Below are 19,362 nucleotides of genomic sequence, written 5' to 3'. Positions count from 1 at the left end.
GGTAAAATGCACTACCCCCAAGCACAGGGATTCCTCTCCGAGCCACTTTCCTTCTTCGGCCAAATAACAACAGTGCCTGCCTCAGAGAGCTGTGCTGAGGATTAAACAATACAAAGAATGTGTCTCAATACCTCCTGTTATGAAACAACACACACACATACACACACACACACACACACACACAAAACGTGTTTTAGTTTTTAGATGGATTTTAAATTTTAACTCAAATCTTAATAAATAACTCTAGATTAAATCTTAATAAATAACTCTAGGTTAAATCTTAATAAATAACTCTAGGTTAAAGCATTATCCATAAAATGGCCTCATAACACTGGGTGTGTTGGGGGCGGGGGGTATTACATTATTTCTTCACTCAGCAAATATTAAAGAGTGCCCACTTTCAGTCAGGAGCTATTCAGGACTCTAAGGAAACACAGGTGAGCAAGACAGCGTCTGTTCTCATGGAGTGAGTTAGCTTTGAGTGAAAAATATATAGAAAATAAGCAAATTAGAATGTAAAACATTAAAAGAAACAGTAGCAATGAGATAGATATTTAAAAATAGTAATAAGTGCCCTAGAAAAAACAGAACAGGATGATATGGTTTGACCATGTTCCTTGTCAGAAGTGGGGTGGCCCATTTTAGACTGAGTGGTCAGGGAACGCCTCTCAAAGGCTTGGAGTTATGCAGAGGAAAAGACATGACCCATCCTTCATAAAGGCCACACGCAATGGAAGACGGACATTCAGACAGACAATTCCACTTGACTGGGAAGCACTGCTCACCATTGTGGGACAGACCATCCTATCTAATAAAAGAGTAATATGCAAATTGACCATCACTCCAAGACACAAGATGGCCGCCCCCATGTGGTCAAAGATGGCTGCCCCCATGTGAATACAAGATGGCCACCACAAGATAGCCTGCAGGGGAGGGCAGTGTGGGCAGTGAGGGGTGACTGAGCCAGCAGAGGAGGGCAGTTGGGGGAGACCAGGCTGGCATAGCAGGGCAGTTGCGGGGGACCAGGCCTGTAGGGGAGGACAGTTGGGAGGGACCCAGGCCTGCAGCGGAGGGAAGTTGGGGGGGACCAGGACTGCAGGGGAGGGAAGTTGTGGGCAATTAGGCCAGCAAGGAGGGCAGCTGGGGGTGACCAGGCCAGCAGAGGAGGGCAGTTGTGGGGGACCAGGACTGCAGGGGAGGACAGTTAGGGTGACCGGGCCGGCAGAGGAGGGCAGTTGGGGGAGACCAGGCCTGCAGGGGACGGCAGTTGGGGGGGGGACCAGGAAGGGGAGGGCAGTTTTGGGCAATCAGGCCAGCAGGGAGGGCAGTTAGAGTGACCGGGCCGGCAGAGGAGGGCAGTTAGGGGAGACCAGGCCTGCAGGGGAGGGCAGTTGCAGGGGGACTGGCCTGCAGGGGAGGGCAGTTGGGGGTAACCAGGTCGGCAGGGGTGGCCAGTTAGGGGCAATCAGGCTGGCCGGGGAGCAGTTAGGCATCTATCAGGCTGGCCGGGGAGTGGTTAGGGTGTGATCAGGCTGGCAGGCAGAAGTGGTTAGGGGCAATCAGGCAGAGGCAGGCAAGCTATTGGGAGCCAGCAGTCCTGGATTGTGAGAGGGATGTCCAACCGTCCGTCGGACATCCCTCAAGTGGTCCCAGATTGGAGAGGGTGCAGGCTGGGCTGAGGGACACCCTCCCGCCCCCATGCACAAATTTCGTGCACCGGGCCTCTAGTAATAAATAATTATTGAAGCTGAATAATGTAATATGATCATTGCAACAGAGGCTCTGTGAATACCTTTGTGGTCAGGGGGACCCCAAAGGAGAGAACACTCAAACTAAGAGTTGAATGAAACTTGACCGGTGTACAAGTTTCAGAGGACATTCAAACAAAGGAAGTAGTGTGGACCAAAAATGGAGGTATGTGATAAAACAGAACTATAAGCAATTCAGGAACTCTGGGAAGCAAAGTGGAGGCTACAGAGAGAGGGCCAGGAGTGAAGGGGACCTGTGCCAGGCTCAGGATTTGATCATTTATCTTCACAGTGACAGGGCTATGAAACTCTTTTGAGTATGAGTGAAGTGATGGGATGTGAGTGTTAGCATGACTACTGTTTAGTAAGTGTGGAACATAAAAGCTCCTGTCCTTTCTTGCACTTTATTCAAGGAGCTCTTATGCAAAAGCAGCAGGGGGGGCGGTGTTTGGATTCAGAGACACCCGGTCTGAATATCTGAAAAGCAGCTTATATAGGTTTGTAGTAGAGTGAGGGTAAGAGTTTGCTTCCTGGAAAACATTCTCTTCATTCTGATAGGTATCCAAAACATTTACTTGCGAAGTCTCATGTCAAGAAAGCTCTAGCATGCAATGATTATTATAATTGCATACATGTATGACAATTAGATAATGAACCACACAAAAAATCGGTTCATGATTTCATAGTTATACCTTATATATGCAACATTTTCCATTCTTGGACCACATTACCGTAATTTGAATTAGTTGCCTGCTGTGAGTAGGAAGATAAGCCTGCTTCATTTTATAATACCCAGTCCTCACAAAAGAAAATGAAAAGGTTTGGGGGAAAAGTAAGAAATTTAGTGCATTCTATTCTTTCTTGTCTCCTTTATAAAATTTGGTTCCATTCTTAATTGCTTTTGCTTGTTACTATTATTTTCTTTCTTTTTGTGTTTAAACATTGATAATTACTTTTCAATAGTGTAATTTCACTCACTTGGATATTATATAATTACGGTACACTCACCTTTTCCAGTTAGGTAATGAAGAGTTTCTCTTTATTTCTGCAATGTCACTGCACAGCTCCTGTTTTTCTTCAAAAGAACATAAACAAAATGAAGTCAGTCACTTTTTGATTATCACATAATAAACTGAAAGAAGTGCTATCAGTTCATTAACTACCTGTATACAATTTGGCTTTGTATTCAAACACCCTTTTGTAAATCTGCACCAATATGTTTTCAAGGCAGTATATAATAACCTTTTTTAACAAAGTGTATACTAATATAGCATATGTAATAACCCAAGGGCCTCTGTAACTTGTTTTTTCATTATTTCTTTGTAGTGATGCGCACTATCTGCTATTGCTGTGCATGGGGTGATTTGACTGGGCTGTTCAGATTCCCTACTCTCACCAACCTGTCTACCCTCTGGCATCCTTCTCTATTCCATTTTGGGTTCAGGTTCAAAGACATCCTGACAGATCCCAGTTAGAAATGTGTCTCGGGTAGAGAGTGTAACTTTAAAGCAGGAAGAGATCTAGAGTTACCTATCCGATCATCTCACTCAGAGAACCTCAGAACTGCAGGTTCAGAGAAGTCAGTGATTTGTTTACAGTCCACAGAGAACCAGAAATGCTTCAGTCCCCTTGGATTGGTGTTAAGAGTTTTTGGGGACAGTACAAGAAATAAATCAATGTGTCCTTCCACCTATCTCTAGAATTCTTTGTGATATCTGTCCAAATAGCTTGTTACCAAATAAACCCTTAGCAACAAGTTTAGGACCATCGAAGGCCACGAGGAACAGGACAGAACAAGGAAAGTTTAGATGGTGGGTAAATGGCTGAGGCTCTGCTGACTCTTTAAGGAAACATAAGAGAGGATAGACATTTTCCAAGCACACTGAAGGCGCTATTGGTTTTGCTCACAGACTTGCATACAAAGTGAAGTTTTTTTAATCCAACAGCCAACTAATCCATAATTACAGTCATTTGAAAATATTTCACAATTTGTTTCTTCTAAAGCCAGGGGATTGTTGGCAATTAAATATTAATTTTAGGGTCAAAATTGTATTAACAATTTTTCCATTGCAATCGGGAAACCCAACAGGCACATACTTGAAGGTCTGTTAATAGTTTAAAACTTCTGTAAAAGATTGGCTTTAAAATTTAGAGTTCCTTACAAAACAAATCCTGATTATAAATAGCAAATTATTCTAATTAAGATGGAAAAGAAAAAGTGTGATTTCTTAGGGACCTCACTAATGAGTTCAAATATAAAGATGTGAATGAATGGGTGATTAGGTTACCTAAGCAACAAAGTATGAAGGGAGAGCTTACAACCAAATGTGAACACAAAATGATGGCATGGATGGATCAACACAAAAATGATTGTGAATAATGAAGCCAAAATGAGCTGAGACAATAATAAGATGACCATAAAAATAATGTACTTACTGCTTAGACCCAATGGTATAATATTAAAGTAAAAGAGAGAATACAAAGTAAAAAAAAAAAAAAAAAAGGAAACTAAGAAAATAAAATTTTCTGAGTCCAGCTTGTTCCCAGCTTCTCTCTCCAGGGAAACTGTCTTTAAACTGAATATCATAAGATGGCAACTTTATGTTTAAAAGAAAGTTCACATCTCTCACCTGAGACAAATTAGACCCCAAGGACATGAAGGAACTAATAAATGTGATCACTCTTGTTGATCTCAGAGGATCCATGATAAGCAAGAAAAGGATTAAATGATTGAAAATAAGGGAATGCCATTATAATTTTCAAAATAGATTCTGATAATTATAGACCTGATATCAACCCTCAGCACATTATGAAACGACATTCAATGAGAAGGGTAACGTAAGTCTGGTGTTGGGTGCTTCAGTCAGTGTGGCAGTGCTGGGGCCGGGGGCACGATTCTCAGGCAGGAGGTATATCTCTGCCTCTTCAAAACACATGCGGTTGGTGGCCGTTTTCCCACCCCTCCCCCCGCTTCTGAAATAACAAATTTAATTTTTTTACACCCAAACTGCTGCCAAAGTTGTGGCCCATGTCCCACACAAGTTATGTCACACAGTCATATTGAAAACAACTCAAACATTATAGCTAATATATATAAACTGAATTCTATTTTTTACCTTTTTTCATAAGAGGACCTTCCTTTTTTTCATGTTTCAAGAAAACATTGCTGTCACTTTGATCTAAAATCTGAAAAACAAGCTCTTTATTTAAAGCTGTACAAAAATATAGGACATAGCATTGGATGCAAAAACGACCTTGAACATCAGTGCCCACACCAGAGGAGAGACCACAGCATTGCCCGAAGTACAGGTTTATGTGTATGTTATGAAGGGTGACAATCACACGTGTTGTAGAAAATTATTTTGGCATGCATCATCAGGATGGGTCCATGATAACTGTCATATTTACTTCTACCATTTCTTTAAAGGGATGTTTACATTCTACCAATCTTTGCACAGGTATTTTCAAAAATCCCTTATCTTGCATAGGTGTAACAATGACTCCAACAAATGAGCCAAGTATTTGATTCACCAGGAGCAACAAAGGAGCCTCTGCTATTTGGAAGAGGCTCAATACACCGCTCATTGGTACAGAGCAAGCATAGAGTATGAGCTCAACAGCAGTGCAATGAAGGAAACACTGGGGAGGTTGGAAGCTGGGGTCTAAGGCCCCAAAGCATGATGGGGAAGAAAATGGGGAAGGTGATTGAAGAGACACCTTGCCTTTTGACAGAATCCCAGAAAATCTGTCTAAAAGGGGTTATCAAGCCTTAATGTGTTAAATGCAAGGGCCAGGAGTGTTGGTGGCACCTTAGTGAGCAGATGTGTATGTGTAATGCTGGGAGTGGGGGGCACAGCGGGGTGAGAGAGCTGGGGGGGTGGCATATAGAAGCCAGATCATCACTTTGGGAATCCTCTATGACCCATTCAACAAGGCTCACACAAAACAAACTTACATTTTTGGAATGTATTTCTTTGGGAGAGAGTTAATGTCTTTTAGAAAAACAGACCTAGAATGCTCCCCACATTATGTATTTTGTGAATCTGTGAGAAGGTGGGAGACAGGCAGTAGAAAAAGAAAAATGTCAAAGGCAGAGATAAGGCAAAGCTCCCATCTGCTGCTTGATCTGAAGACGCCTGAACACACACTAAGACACAACCATGCTCCCCACTTCCATTGCCTGGTGGAAGGTGGAGCTGTCGGTTTTCTGAGCTTGCCCACTGTGGATGTGTTCCTATTTCATGCCCTCTCCGCCATGCTGAGCAAACGTGGGAGGGGGAGGCTATCAACCTGCCTTTCTCCCCCTTCCCAGGAAATGCTGTCGGAAAGCAGGTGGAATGGGCACACATGCAGCCTAGCAACGACAGAACCGCGAGGCTGTCCAGCATCCCCCTTTTCTAGTTCACCCAAGTCCAGGGGAAGGAGAGCCTTGTAGGCAGAGGAAAATAAATAAAACTGATGCTAAGCTACTTTTGTCTGTTTAAAATATTTTTGTACTTATACTGCAAATAGATTCATGCTCCGGGAAGTAAATAAAGTGCATATATTTTTAAAAGTTAATTTTGCAAAATGACCTTCAAATGTATCTTGTTTATTCCTGATGTATCATAACATTTAAAGGTTTCTTTTGATGTGCTGATATTTAAGGAAAATCTATATACTTTGTTAAGTGTTTCTCACTTTGAACTAAATATGTTTTGACCAGTTTATAAGCCACATGAACGATTTCCCACAACAGTTAGCAGCAACCACAAGATAAGCTTACAAGAGGAACAATGTAATGCCTTAAGTTATAACCACTTTGTTATCATCCATGATGGTCTTGCTTAGGATGTGTTCCATTTTCTTTAATGAAAACCTTTCTTATGATGAAAAACAGATAAGATGGCAGCGGCTAAGATTAATAAAAATTACAGCACTCCCAGCTAGGAACTTCTGTTGCTGGTGCTATTAACACAGTTTCATAAAATTATTTTTGCATTTCATTGTTTAGTCCTCTGCTTTGAGCTCTGCCTCTTGAAGGCTGATTTCATGAAGATCAGATATGCCCCTTCTCCCCAAAAATGTCTCTACCATCTCTGTTGCAAGAGTGATTTCCTTCTTTTCCTTTCTAGTATTTTCTTTATTCTTTGCCATAGAAATGTTTAAAAGATTTTGGATGAATAACTCACAGCCTACAGTATTTTCTTTTACATAACACCATGTAAATCTCTGAGTTCCTGGATGCTCCCTTCTATTACAATGTGCTTGTGGCTTTGAAGGTCTGAATGTCTTCAAGCTGAGACAAGAAGACAGGGGCAGTTAGCTGTCTTTTCATTAACACTATTTGTGTACTTTGTTATTTACAAAGCTCTTTCACATATATTACTCCATTACAGAAATGTCTGCAGTCTGTACGCTTACCTCTGCAGTTTAGGGATATTGTTTTCCTAAGATTTTACTCAGTCATGAAATAGATAACACCTCCCACGCAGTAAATGAGATGATAGTTAAGTCTGAACATGGGGCTTTCAATACCTTAATTAAAATTATGTTAACAACGAGCAGAATGGAATTTGTCAGTCCCCAAGAGATGCAATGGATTGGCAACATACCCAAAACTCAATTTTGTGAAGTATCTGTTTAACAGGATAAATACATCATAAATAAGTTAGGGAAATGAAAAAGAACACACTGTAGTCAGCTGTGTAACCCTTACGTGAGTCAAGGACTGATTGTGTTGTGGTTTCTTTCCTTCTATTCCTTTGTCCCTCAACCCTCCACCCCAAGCATTTATCATCATCGAGGACCCATGAAGGCTCCCAGACCAGTTAATGCCTTCCTGTCAAACGCAGACCTTTTCTGTTTTCACTCTTCCATAGTTAACATTGTGTTCTAGGCTCCTCCATTTCAGTCAGTCATTTACTCAATAAAATTGATCCCCAGTCTGGGTCAGACACTGTTACCGTGAAGAGACAAAGTACTGCCTTTTTGGAGCTTATTTTCTAGTAAGGGGGAAAAAAAGATATGAACTCAATAAAAAAGAAGATATATAATATAATATCAGGTAATGTAAATTCTGTGAAGAAAAGTAACGCAGGCTAGAGAAAGGTATGTCATAACTGAGCCCAGCTGCTTCTGGGCCTCTCTGTTCTCATTCCATGCCCTCATTTCTCCTCACTAGACACTTTCCAAGCATCCAAGGAGCCTCCTCTCACAAGGTTATTAATGTATTTGCTGTTAATATGTTTGTTCTGTTCTCCTAATTTCCTTCTAGTCTTTCCTCAAACATCCCCTCTTTATACAAAATTAAATCTCAACCTCACCACTAATGCTGGCACTTCCTATATGCTTCTGCTTTATTTTGCTCCTTAGTACTTATCATTACCTGCCATGCAACGTATGTTACTTATTTATCTTGTTCATTGTCTGATTGTCCACTAGAAGGGAAGCACCATGAGGGAGAATTGTCAATTTTTTTCATGCTGCATCCCCACTGTCTAGGACAGTACCTAACTCTTAATATATTCATAGAATAAAAAAAAGTTTCTGCTCTTCCCAGTACTACTTCATTATCACATTTCATAACATGAAGAATCAATTCTTTAGACAAAATATCCATGATTAAATACTCTTTCTCAAAACCTTCCTAGAGCTCCTGATGGCTCACTCCCTCAAGTACAAACTCTTTATTTGGCTTTCAAAGCTCTTCTTGCCCTGGCCAGGTGGCTCAGTTGGTTGGAGCATCATCCCATACATCAAAAGGCCATGGGTTTGATTCCAGGTCAGGGACATACCTAGGTTGTGGGTTTGATCCCTGGTAGGGCACGTATGGGAGGCAAACAATCAATGTTTCTCTCTCATATCAATTTTTCTTTCTCCCTTCCTGTCTCTCTAAAAATCAATAAAAACATATCTTTGGGTGGAGATTTTTTTTGAAAAGCTCTTCTCAATGTGATTATAAGTTATCTAGGCATAACTGCCCTCCCCACCCCCCAAACAGGGTCACTTTCTAGCTCTCCCTTTTCTTCCACAAGCAATCTCACGCTCTCAATTTTAATTCTTTACCCCCATCTTCTGGCCCATGCAATAGAGGTTGAATTTGCTTTCTTTAGAATTACAGAAGGAGATTAAAACAATATTTCTCATAATGCACAAAAACTTTTCATTGTCACAAATCATCCCACTCATTCACATAACAACCTTGAAAGTAGGTAATATTATTCCCATTTTATAGATAAGAAAACAGAAGACTTTACATCATAGGGAATATAATAAGTAATCCTACATAATAAAGAGCTAATATGCTAATTGGACTGAATAGCAGAATGACCGTCCAGACACCCTTCCGGATGACCATCCGGATGACCTTCTGGACGAAGCCGGGGCTGCGAGGGGCTATGAGGGCCAGTTGGGGCTGCGAGGGTCGAGCCCCTTGCATGAATTTTGGGCCTCTAGTAATGTAATAACTATGTACAGTGCCAAGTGGGTACTGGAAATATGGGGGGCAGACACTTTATAAAGTGTATGATTGTCTAACCACTAGGCTGTACACCTGAAACTAACACAAAATAATATTGAATATAAGCCATAATTAAAAAATAAAAACTCAATCACATTAAAGACCTAAAAATAAAAGTCAAAACTATGAAACTATATAAAAAAAGAAAACAAAAGATCAAAAGTTGATACCACTGACAAGTGGCATGTAGGTCTGAACTTGAACCTGGGTTGGTTTATCAGAGTGTGGAGCCTGACTCTTTCCATAACATATTGCTATCTTGTGGTTTTGTAAAACTGTCTTCCAACTTTCCTTCTCCTTAAGGCGAGGGCCTTTTATATCTTACTATTTTTTTGGTGTCCCTCAAAATCTCTAACATTGTATTGTTGAATAAATTTGTCTTAAGTCCTTGGGGCAACTTTGGTTTGTATCTTGTAAAGAGGCTGGCTCTGCTCGTGAAATTTCTGATACTGTGAGCAACAATCACAGAATCATACCGGTTCATAGAAAGGAAATGGTAACATCACCAGCCATGAAAACTGATTGAGAATTGGCCTGCTTTTAAAATTAAGGCAACTTCAATCATCTCAAAGCATTTATTGCAATATCAGTGTAGTTTCCCATTGAAAATATCTTAGAGGAATCAAAAAATTATGTGTATTTAGGGTGAATGTAGCTGGTTTAGGGACTAGGTAGGCAGGTTATTTGCTTTTCTTTTTTATCTTCTTCTGAGTTTACTGAGCCACTTTTCACTTTTATTGTCAAAAAGCACTGATGCAAAAACAGAACTTGGAGTTGTTGTTTTTGGTTTTTGTTGTTATTTGTTTGGCCACAAACCTAGATGCTGGAAACTCATCAGCTCTTCCATTCATTCCTCTGCTTTTATAAAATACCATGGAGGGCCTATCAATGACCCTAGGAACCCAGAGGAGGTTGATAGATGACTTTCCTGAGCCAGAATCATTTGAAAAATGCCCAAATAGCTAATAGGTGTAATTGGTAAAGAACATAGCTCAGTTCTGTGATGGGAAGGTGGTTCCATCCACTCATTTTTTATTCATATATCTTTCCTGAGCCCCAGAAAGTGCCACACTTTGGGTTAGACACTGGAGGTTACATCTTTCACAGGAATACCAGACACTCCATCACCAAACTCTTACAATACATGTCGTGGTAATCTAGTCATCATTTTTTAAAATGTCTTCAAATTGGGGAAATGAAATAAATTTACCTACCAATCTGCTCTCAAGGCCAAGTTCAAGCAAAGAAAAAAAAAAAAAAGACCTGAGTGCTGAGTGACCACAGATGACATAAGGGCTAAAGACCATCCAATCAAAAAGGCATTATGCTTCCTGGTTATAAAACAGGCAGGACTAACCTAACCTTAAACAACCACACCAGAGATATTCTCTCAGTGTCTTAGCAATCTGAATTTGCCACTGACAGAGCAGTAACTGAAAAAAAAAATTATTTTAAAATATGAAAAAAATACCCAAATACCAATATTTAGGAAAGAGGTAAATGTTGCTTCATATTGCAGTCAGATATTTGAATGTCAACTTGGTGTATGTGCTCTACCAAGATGAATAAAAACATGCATAGCAAAAAATCCGTACTTTTACCACTGTGGCTTGAGTCTCAGCAAACTATTCCTACCCAACTTCTCTAACTTACTGTTGGCACTGTTCATTTTATTCCCCTGGTGTTCCTCAATTTTGAAGCTTTCTTCAAATTAATCATTTGCTTTCTTGACCATCTGTTGTGGTCTGGCAACCTAATTTTCCCAGTTACCTTTTAGAACAGATCCCCTAGGAGGTCTCGTCTGTACAGTCAGTTCTTATATCTCATATGATGACATAACTTGAGACTGCTTGCCTGTCAGGATGCTTGGTAACTTTGTCCCATTGCTTCATTTTTATTTCTCCTGCTTCTATTAAGCATGCTGCAGTGACAGCTGATTCGAATGCATCACTTGGAGGGGCACTGGGGTGATGTGGAGCTCATATGCCAAATTTTGCCTGGAGTAAAGCTGAACTGCTGATTTATCACATGGCAGTGCACCAGAGTTTTTCACGGAACTTAGACAAATCGTTAATTACAACAGTACCACAGGGCACTGCTCCAGTAAAACAGAGCCTTGCAACCTGTCCTCAGAGGCTAATTCCCCTGACAAAGGCTGGTGCATCTGTAAGAGGAGCTATAAAAGAATTTATACTCCCTTCCTGTTGGTGGTTAATGGAGACAAGTGTGAACTTTACCTGTGGGTTTAGAAATGCTTAAGACAGAAATAGTTCAGCATATTCAGCATGTGTTAAAAGAGAGAGCAGGATGCATTTTGAGTGTGGAAAATGGGAAGTAATAGGATTTTCTGGAGGCCAGAGGTCAGGTGGCACTAGCTCATAAAATGGGTCTGTGGTTATGTTATGACCACAAAGATGATTCGAGTGATTATCTTGGACAAGGGGAAGACTCTCCCTCCCAGGACTCATCCTGGGATGATGGCCCTGATGACTGTCCTGTGACGTAGGCTGACTAGAAAGAGAAAAGCCAGGCCTCGAGCAGTAAAGAACTTCATTGTACAGGTCCTATCTAGGGTGGATGGGGGGAGGAGGAGGAATGGGCTAAAGAGAAGTTAGCCTATTCTGAGCAAGGAGTAGATGATGGATTGATTTTTTAAAAATAAGTTCAAGAATCCTTGCTGGAGAATGTCCATTCATAAAACTTTGAAAACCTGTCTAAGCCAAAATGTTGACTGTTAACCAATGCAGTATATATTTGTACCTTGAAATCCTCACCCCTATGGAGTAAAGTATACTCCAACCTATCTGTGTGGAATGGGCTGGTTGAATCAATGTGGGGGACAGGATACAGATATAGACAACAAAGAGGAAAGTCGTAATAACAAGTGGCTAAGAAAGTGAGAGCTGAAGTCAAACAGCTAAGGCTCAAGGTGCCCACTGCTGGCAGTGTGACCCTGAGCAAGTTTATTTTCCTCATCTGTAAACTGGGGATGAAAAGAGAACTTACTCCTCAGGTAATAATTAAAGTCATTAAATTAGATAAATGCATGTGAAGTGCAGTACCTGAATTTCATCAGAGCTGCATAAAAAAAGGAAAGGCTGCCTCCACTAAGACTCACCTGTGTGTGCACAAAGAGAGAATTTCAGAAAGTACAGCTTTACGGGGCCAGAGATCATCAATCTGGGTCACACTAGTTTCCCTGAAATGGGGAAGGGAACTGTAGCTGTGCTAACAAGATTGTGATAAAATATTGAAAGAAGTTTGCTGCCATGCAGGCTGATAGCTCCACACACATCACCTCCAAAGGCATTTTGATGAGGATTAAGATGTCCTTTAAAAGAACTCTTCATTATTTTCATTACTGGTGGGGTTTTTTATTTAATTTATTAGGTTGGCATTGTTTAATAAAAATATATAGGTTTCATGTGTACAATTCTATAACACATCATCTGTATATTGTATTGTGTGTTCACCACCCCAAGTCAAGTCTCCTTCCATCACCATTTATCATCTTTACCCTCTACTGTCACCACCACCCCTTTCCCTCTGGTGATCACCATACTGTTGTCTGTGTCTATGAGTTTTGTTCTATTTTATTTTGCTTATTTCCTTCACCTTTTTCACGCAACCTCCCTCCCCTCAGATATCTGTCAGTCCCTTCTATGTATCTATGAGTATTGCTATTTTATTTGTTAGTCTACTTTGTTCTTTAGATTCCACATATAAGTAAAATCATATGGCACTTGTCTTTTTCTGGCTGGCTTATTTCACTCAGCATAATACTCTCCAGGTTGATCCATGCAGTCACAAAAGGTAAGATTTCCTTCTTTTTTTCACAGCTGAGTAGTATTCCACTGTGTAAATGTACCACAGCTTTTTTATCTACTTGGACACTTGGGCTGCTTCCAAATCATGGCTATTGTAAATAACACTGTAAATGAACATAGGTGTGCATATATTCTTTCAAATTAAGTGTTTTGGATTTCTTTGGATAAATTCCTAGAAGTGGAATTGTTGGGTTATAAGACAGTTCCATTTTTTATTTTTTTAGGCAACTCCATACTTTTTTCCATAGTGGCTGCACCAATCTGCATTCTCACCAACAGTGCACAACAGTTCCCTTTTCTCCCCATCCTTGCCAAACTTGATGTTTGCTGATTTATTGATGGCAGACATTCTGATAGGTGTGAAGTGATATCTCATTGTGGTTTAATTTGCATCTCTCTGACGATTAGTGACATTGAGCATTTTTTCATGTGTCTATTGGCCATCTATATGCCCTCTTTGGAAAAGTGTCTATTCAGGTCCTTTGCCCATTTTTTAGTCAGGATGTTTGGTATTTTGGTGTCAAGTTGTATGAGTTCTTTATAAATTTTTGATATTAACCCCTTATCAGATATATAATTGGTGAATATGCTCTCCCACTCAGTAGGTTATTATGACAGTTTTATTAATCTCAAGAAAATGGCTGATGTTTTAACTGCATCCCAGTCAAAGGTTTCCAAAGCTCCAAATCTGATCAAGGTCTGATCAAGAACACTCAGTACATGGACTCTGAAAATGAATGGCCTGCACTGGCTAAAAGGGCAAGTATAAATTAATATAAAAAAGAAATAAAATGTCATGGAAGTGACACCAACAAAGTATATGATCAGAAGCAACTGGAGGTGAGGAAAACGAAGGGAGAATGGTGAATGTGATACAAAATGTAGAGCAAAGAGACAAAAGTTAAAAATGACTAGAAAGTAAGGATTATCACATTGGGATTAAAAATAAAACAACTAAATAATGTGGGTTTTTACAAATAGCTTCAATAGACTGTAGGCCTTGGAGAAAAGGAACATGAAGGGCAGTCAATCAAGAATTAAGGGAATGGGAATGGGAAGAGGAAGACATTAGGAAAACAGATGAAACTGTTGTAACCCTGAGCCACAGCAGAGGAGATGATTTGGGGGAATGAATGATTATAACATGGTGGAAATAATAAGCTATGGTCAGAGTCAACATAAATCTGAGAAGCAAACAATATTCTTATGATTTCACTCGAAACTGTACAACTGGTCAGTCAGAGAGCCAGAGCGAGGTGTGTCTGAAACTTGGAAGAGAAGGAAATGAAATGCCCTAACATGGAAAAAAATCCTTTCAGAAGACAGACAGACATTATTAACACAGCAGAAGCAAGAACATGCTGCTGATCAGAATGGATCATACAACATAAAAAAATACTCTCATGGGAGCACAGGTAGGCACAGTGCGAGGGAGACGGACACAGCAGGCTGTTTTAACTGGAAGCCTTTTCAATATTTAGACATACTGCTCACCAGCAGCTGTCAGATTGCAGATGGCTGGCCCACGAAGATTGGTGTACAAGGAAAGAATGCCCAGTGTAAGGTCAGTCTGAGATTTCCAATTGCAGTGATGCTGTATTCATCTTCTAAATGACTAAAATGCCATTGTGATCTTATAAAACAGTCTCATGAGTTCAGATCATGGGAAATCATCCCTGTGGGATGAACTTTCTTCTGTGTGCTGAACATATAGTTCTGAGCCTGTTACACCTGAAAATAATAAGACCCTGTGTCCCAGCAAATTCATCAAAATAACAAAAACCACCTGGTTATGGGGAGGGGTGGAGAGTGCCCCGTGCAGTAGCTAATTGTTCTTCCTTAAGTAATAACCTCTCATAGCACTGTTAGCCCCCGAGTGCCTTCCTTCTTCAAATGTGACAGATATAGGTCGGAATTAAAGTACATGCATGCACACATTCACATAGGCACCATAAATAGAAGATAACTGGGAAGATGCCCAGGGGTTAAGAAGAATTATGTTTGATTTCTGAGTTTAAGAATGTATCGATAGTCAAACACTCAGAATTATTTCCTACTGGGAATTACTGCAACTATAGCCAAATGGAGAAGTTGGTATGCAACTTTGGATAATCCCTATTTATCCAAATTAATTAGACCCCATGAGTTTCAAAACAGACTTCCTACTAGGATCACAGGGACACAAATAAATGATACCACATGCATACACACAAGTAACTTAAGAATTTGAGAAATATTACATAAAAAGAGATTATGTTTGATTTCTGAGTTTAAGAATGTATCGATAGTCAAACACTCAGAATTATTTCCTAATTTGAAATAAGAATTTGAGAAATATTACATAAAAAATATTACATAAAAATTTTAATATAAATGTCATACCTACTAGTAATCTATGAAAAGCACTAACTAAAAGCTTGGAAAAGCCCTAGTGGATTTGGCTCAGTGGATAGAGCATCGGCCTGAGGACTGAAAGGGTCCCGGGTTCAATTCTGGTCAAGGGCACATGCCTGGGTTGTGGGCTCAATCTCCAGTAGGTGGTGTGCAGGAGGCAGCCAATCAATGATTCTCTCTCATCATTGATGTTTCTATCTTTCTCTCCCCTCTCCCTTCCTTTCTGAAATCAATAAAAGTATGGGTTTAAAAAAAAAAAAAAAAAAAAAAAAAAAAGCTTGGAAAGGTGACAAAGCAATGGCTGCATAAAATACAAGCCAAGAGTTTGAAGATCCTGCAAAGAAGGCGGATACAGCTATACCATATTTTGCTTCAAAGAGGTAAATAAAGTTGTCATTATTTACAATAGTAGTTGCAGTTTTCTCTTCCTTTTAGGCCTCAGATTAAATTTTTTTCTTTGGAAAATAATTTGGTGTTCCCTTTCTCCACATCCTGGATTTAGTAGTCCCTTATTGGTCAATAAGGAGGTACTTTCCTCTTTTCAATATCCTTTCAATAGCTTCTTAAAACAATTCTAATTTGTGGATGAAGTGATATGCAGCCTGGGAGTAATGGGGACTGGGGGAGGTATGAATGAAACAAGGCTGGCCATGAGTTGATCACTGTTGGAGATGCAAAATGGTCACATAGGAGTTGATTGTACTATATTTGAAAGTTTCCATAATGAAAAATTTAAAAAATAAAGCCAATTATTATTAAACCTTGTACCTTATGACAATGGTTTTCTGCCAAAGGGATAGAAATTAGGCTAAAGTCAGAAGACTTTATTGGCTCATTTGTAACTGAAATCTAATCTATAATTCCAAATAGCATTCTGCAGTACCTTACCTAAAGACATGAACAATGAGCCAAACCCTTTTCTAAATACGCTCATTACGTTATCATGTCAAAAATAGCAATCATCTAGGTGACTATAGTTATTCTTATTTAGATTAAAATTTAACTATAAGCTTCTTGGAAATAAAGGTAAAAAGAGAATCATAGTAAGTAATAAAATTCATGTTCTGATAAAAAAAATCAATAGATTTTTTTCCTGGCATTAAATTCTAATATCTGAATGAACTTTGTATTATAATACAAAGGACACTATCCTATATAATAAAAGCCTAATATGCTAAGTGTCTGGTCAACTGGTCGGCCGTTGAACCAATCAAAGCATAATATGCTAATGAGTCGAGTCCTGATGCACGAAATTGGTGTAAGAGTAGGCTTTTCTTCCCCTGGCTGTCGGCACCAGCTTCCTACTGGCATCGGGGACCAGGGCTTCCCTCTGGCCGCTGGCAGGCACACGGGACCCCGGTCTAATTAGCATATTACTCTTTTATTATTATAGATATGCTAAGGCCGCTCAACTGCTCGATATGACGTGCACTGACCACCAGGGGGCAGACAGTTAACCGGTTGACCAGTTGCTATGACATGCACTGACCACCAGGGGGCAGATGCTCTGACCGGTAGGTTAGCTTGCTGCTGGGGTCCGGCTGATCAGGACTGAGCGAGATGGGCTGGACACGCCCTGGAGCTCTCCTGCGGTCCCTCCCCGGCTGGCCAACTTTCTGTGTCCCTTCCTGGCCCTGATCATGCACCAGCGGGGTCCCTCGGCCTGGCCTGTGCCCTCTCAAAATCTGGGACCCCTTGGGGAATGTCGGAGAGCCAGTTTCGGCCCGATCCCACAGGCCAGGCCGAGGGACCCCACTGGTGCACGAATTCATGCACTGGGCCTCTAGTATAACATAATGGACAATGTCTTTAACTTGGCTTCAAGAAACTCAAGTGTTTCTCAAGTGGTCAGTCCCTGAGTCAGTTCTTCTTAAACACCAAGGGCTTTTGCACTGGGTTCGGTGAGACAAAGCAACTCTGTTGGGGTCTACGGTAGAATAGTCCAGACATATAGCCTTTTGATATCAACTACCAAGCTAGAGTCAGGGATACTAAATCAAGGGGAGTAAGTGGAAAGTATGTCTGTATTTTTTAAAAAGACTTCTCTTAGCAAGGTTTTTTGACAGTAGTCTAGTTTAAGTTAATTTGGAATTACACTTTCTGATGTGAATTCATATTACAAATTACAGAAAGGTTCAGATGCTTTGGATTTGAGCATATAGGTTTTGGGATGATCTTCAAGTTATATATATAATGTATATGTATGTATATAATATAAAAGTTTTCACAGCCTAATCTTATCTATTAATAGACAAATATGCAAATTGACCACACCTCTGACACACCCACAAGCCACACCCACCATCCAATCAGAGCGAGTATGCAAATTAACCCGAACCAAGATGACTACAGCCACAGAGAGCAAGGTTTCCCAGGTAACAGAGGAAGCCAAGCTTTCCAATAGCCGTTGCAGGCCTAAGCCTCCACTCAAGCTACAAAGTTTCAATTATAGAAGGTAAACAAATTCGAACAAATGGCGGCAGAATGGAGCTTGAGAGAGCAGGCCAGAGTTGCCGCCGGCAACAGGGGAAGCAAAGCTTTCCGCACACCCTGGCCAGGCCCACCCGCTTAAGGCAACAAAGTTTCAATTATAACCCCAACACAAATGGCTGCGGGCCTGGAGGGAGCCCCAGGCTTGGCTCCGCTCCAGGCTACAAAGTTTCAATTGTAGAAGGAAAATAAATTCCAGATACCAGGGCCTCTGCTTGGGTTGCCAGGGGACGTGGCCGGCCTGCAAACCACCACAGGCCCCTCGCTCAGGCTGCCCCACACCCCAAGGGAACCCCCGCCTGATCCGGGACGCCCTTCAGGGCAAACCAGCTGGCCCCCACCCCTGTACCAGGCCTCTATCCTATCTAATAAAAGAGTAATATGCAGATTGATCATCCCTGCAACACACAATATAGCTGCCCCTATGTGGTCAAAGATCCTGCCCCCATGTGGACACAAGATGGCCACCACAAGATGGTCAGCAGGAGAGGGCAGTTGGGAGGCACCCGGCCTGCAAGGGAGGGCAGTTGGGAGGCACCCTGCCTGCAAGGGAGGGCAGTTGAGAGGGATCAAGCCTGCAAGGAAGGGCAGTTGGAGGTGATCAACCCTGCAGGAGAGGGCAGTTAGGGGTGACCAGGCTGGCAGAGGAGGGAAGTTGGGGGCAAACAGGCTGGCAGCAGAGTGGCTAGGGGGTGATCAGTCTGGCAGGCAGAAGCGATTAGGGGCAATCAGGAAGGCAGGCAGGCAAGCAGTTGGGAGCCAGCAGTCCTGGATTGTGAGAGGGATGTCCGACTGCCCGTTTAGAATCGGGCCTAAACGGGCAGTTGGACATCCCTCTCACAATCCAGGGCAGTCGGACATCCCTGGATTGCAGTCGGACATCCCTCCAGGGGTTCCATATTGGAGAGGGTACAGGCTGGGCTGAGGGACAACGCCCCTCCGTGCACGAATTTCGTGCACCGGGTCTCTAGTAACTAAAATGAAAAGCAACCTGAGCTAGCAATCAGGATGTATGAGTTAGTTTTATTTTTACTAGTTTGTTTAGCCTTGGGCAAGTAACTAACTTTTCTGAGCCTTGTTTCATCACCTAAAAAACTAGGTCATTCAATTAAATGTTTCAGTTACTTTGAGGCACTAATGAGAAATGCTTCTTGGATTCATCTAATCTTTATGAAAGTGAATGAATCTCAAGGTGTCATTTAGCCAGTAAAGTTCATCTCACCAGGATTATATCTTGATCACTGTTGCTGGTTTCAACTTCAATCAAATCCTGACATTCTTGCACAAGGTTCTGATTCTGCTTCCTTTTCATTTCCCAAGAAGAGGCCTATAGCAAGGTATTAAGGAAAATATACAAGGATTAGTAGCAATCGATGATACACATTAAACTACCTTCATTCAC

General features: G+C 41.1%; 1 protein-coding gene across 1 annotated transcript in view; it reads right to left on the bottom strand.

Annotated features, from left to right (window-relative positions):
• MORC1 (MORC family CW-type zinc finger 1) overlaps nucleotides 1-19,362 on the bottom strand; it is a 161,737-nt gene that overhangs the window by 25,807 nt on the left and 116,568 nt on the right. The window contains exons 20-22 of the mRNA XM_054712093.1: nucleotides 19,183-19,287; nucleotides 4,865-4,934; nucleotides 2,757-2,823 (exon numbers count right to left, since the gene is read on the bottom strand). Of these exons, the coding sequence (XP_054568068.1) occupies nucleotides 2,757-2,823; nucleotides 4,865-4,934; nucleotides 19,183-19,287 (242 nt within the window). The remainder of the gene's footprint in view (nucleotides 1-2,756; nucleotides 2,824-4,864; nucleotides 4,935-19,182; nucleotides 19,288-19,362) is intronic.

Source organism: Eptesicus fuscus, chromosome 3 (assembly GCF_027574615.1).
Source record: "Eptesicus fuscus isolate TK198812 chromosome 3, DD_ASM_mEF_20220401, whole genome shotgun sequence".
NCBI classification, from domain to species: Eukaryota; Metazoa; Chordata; class Mammalia; order Chiroptera; family Vespertilionidae; genus Eptesicus; species Eptesicus fuscus.
This window is presented reverse-complemented; position numbering and strand designations above follow the sequence as displayed.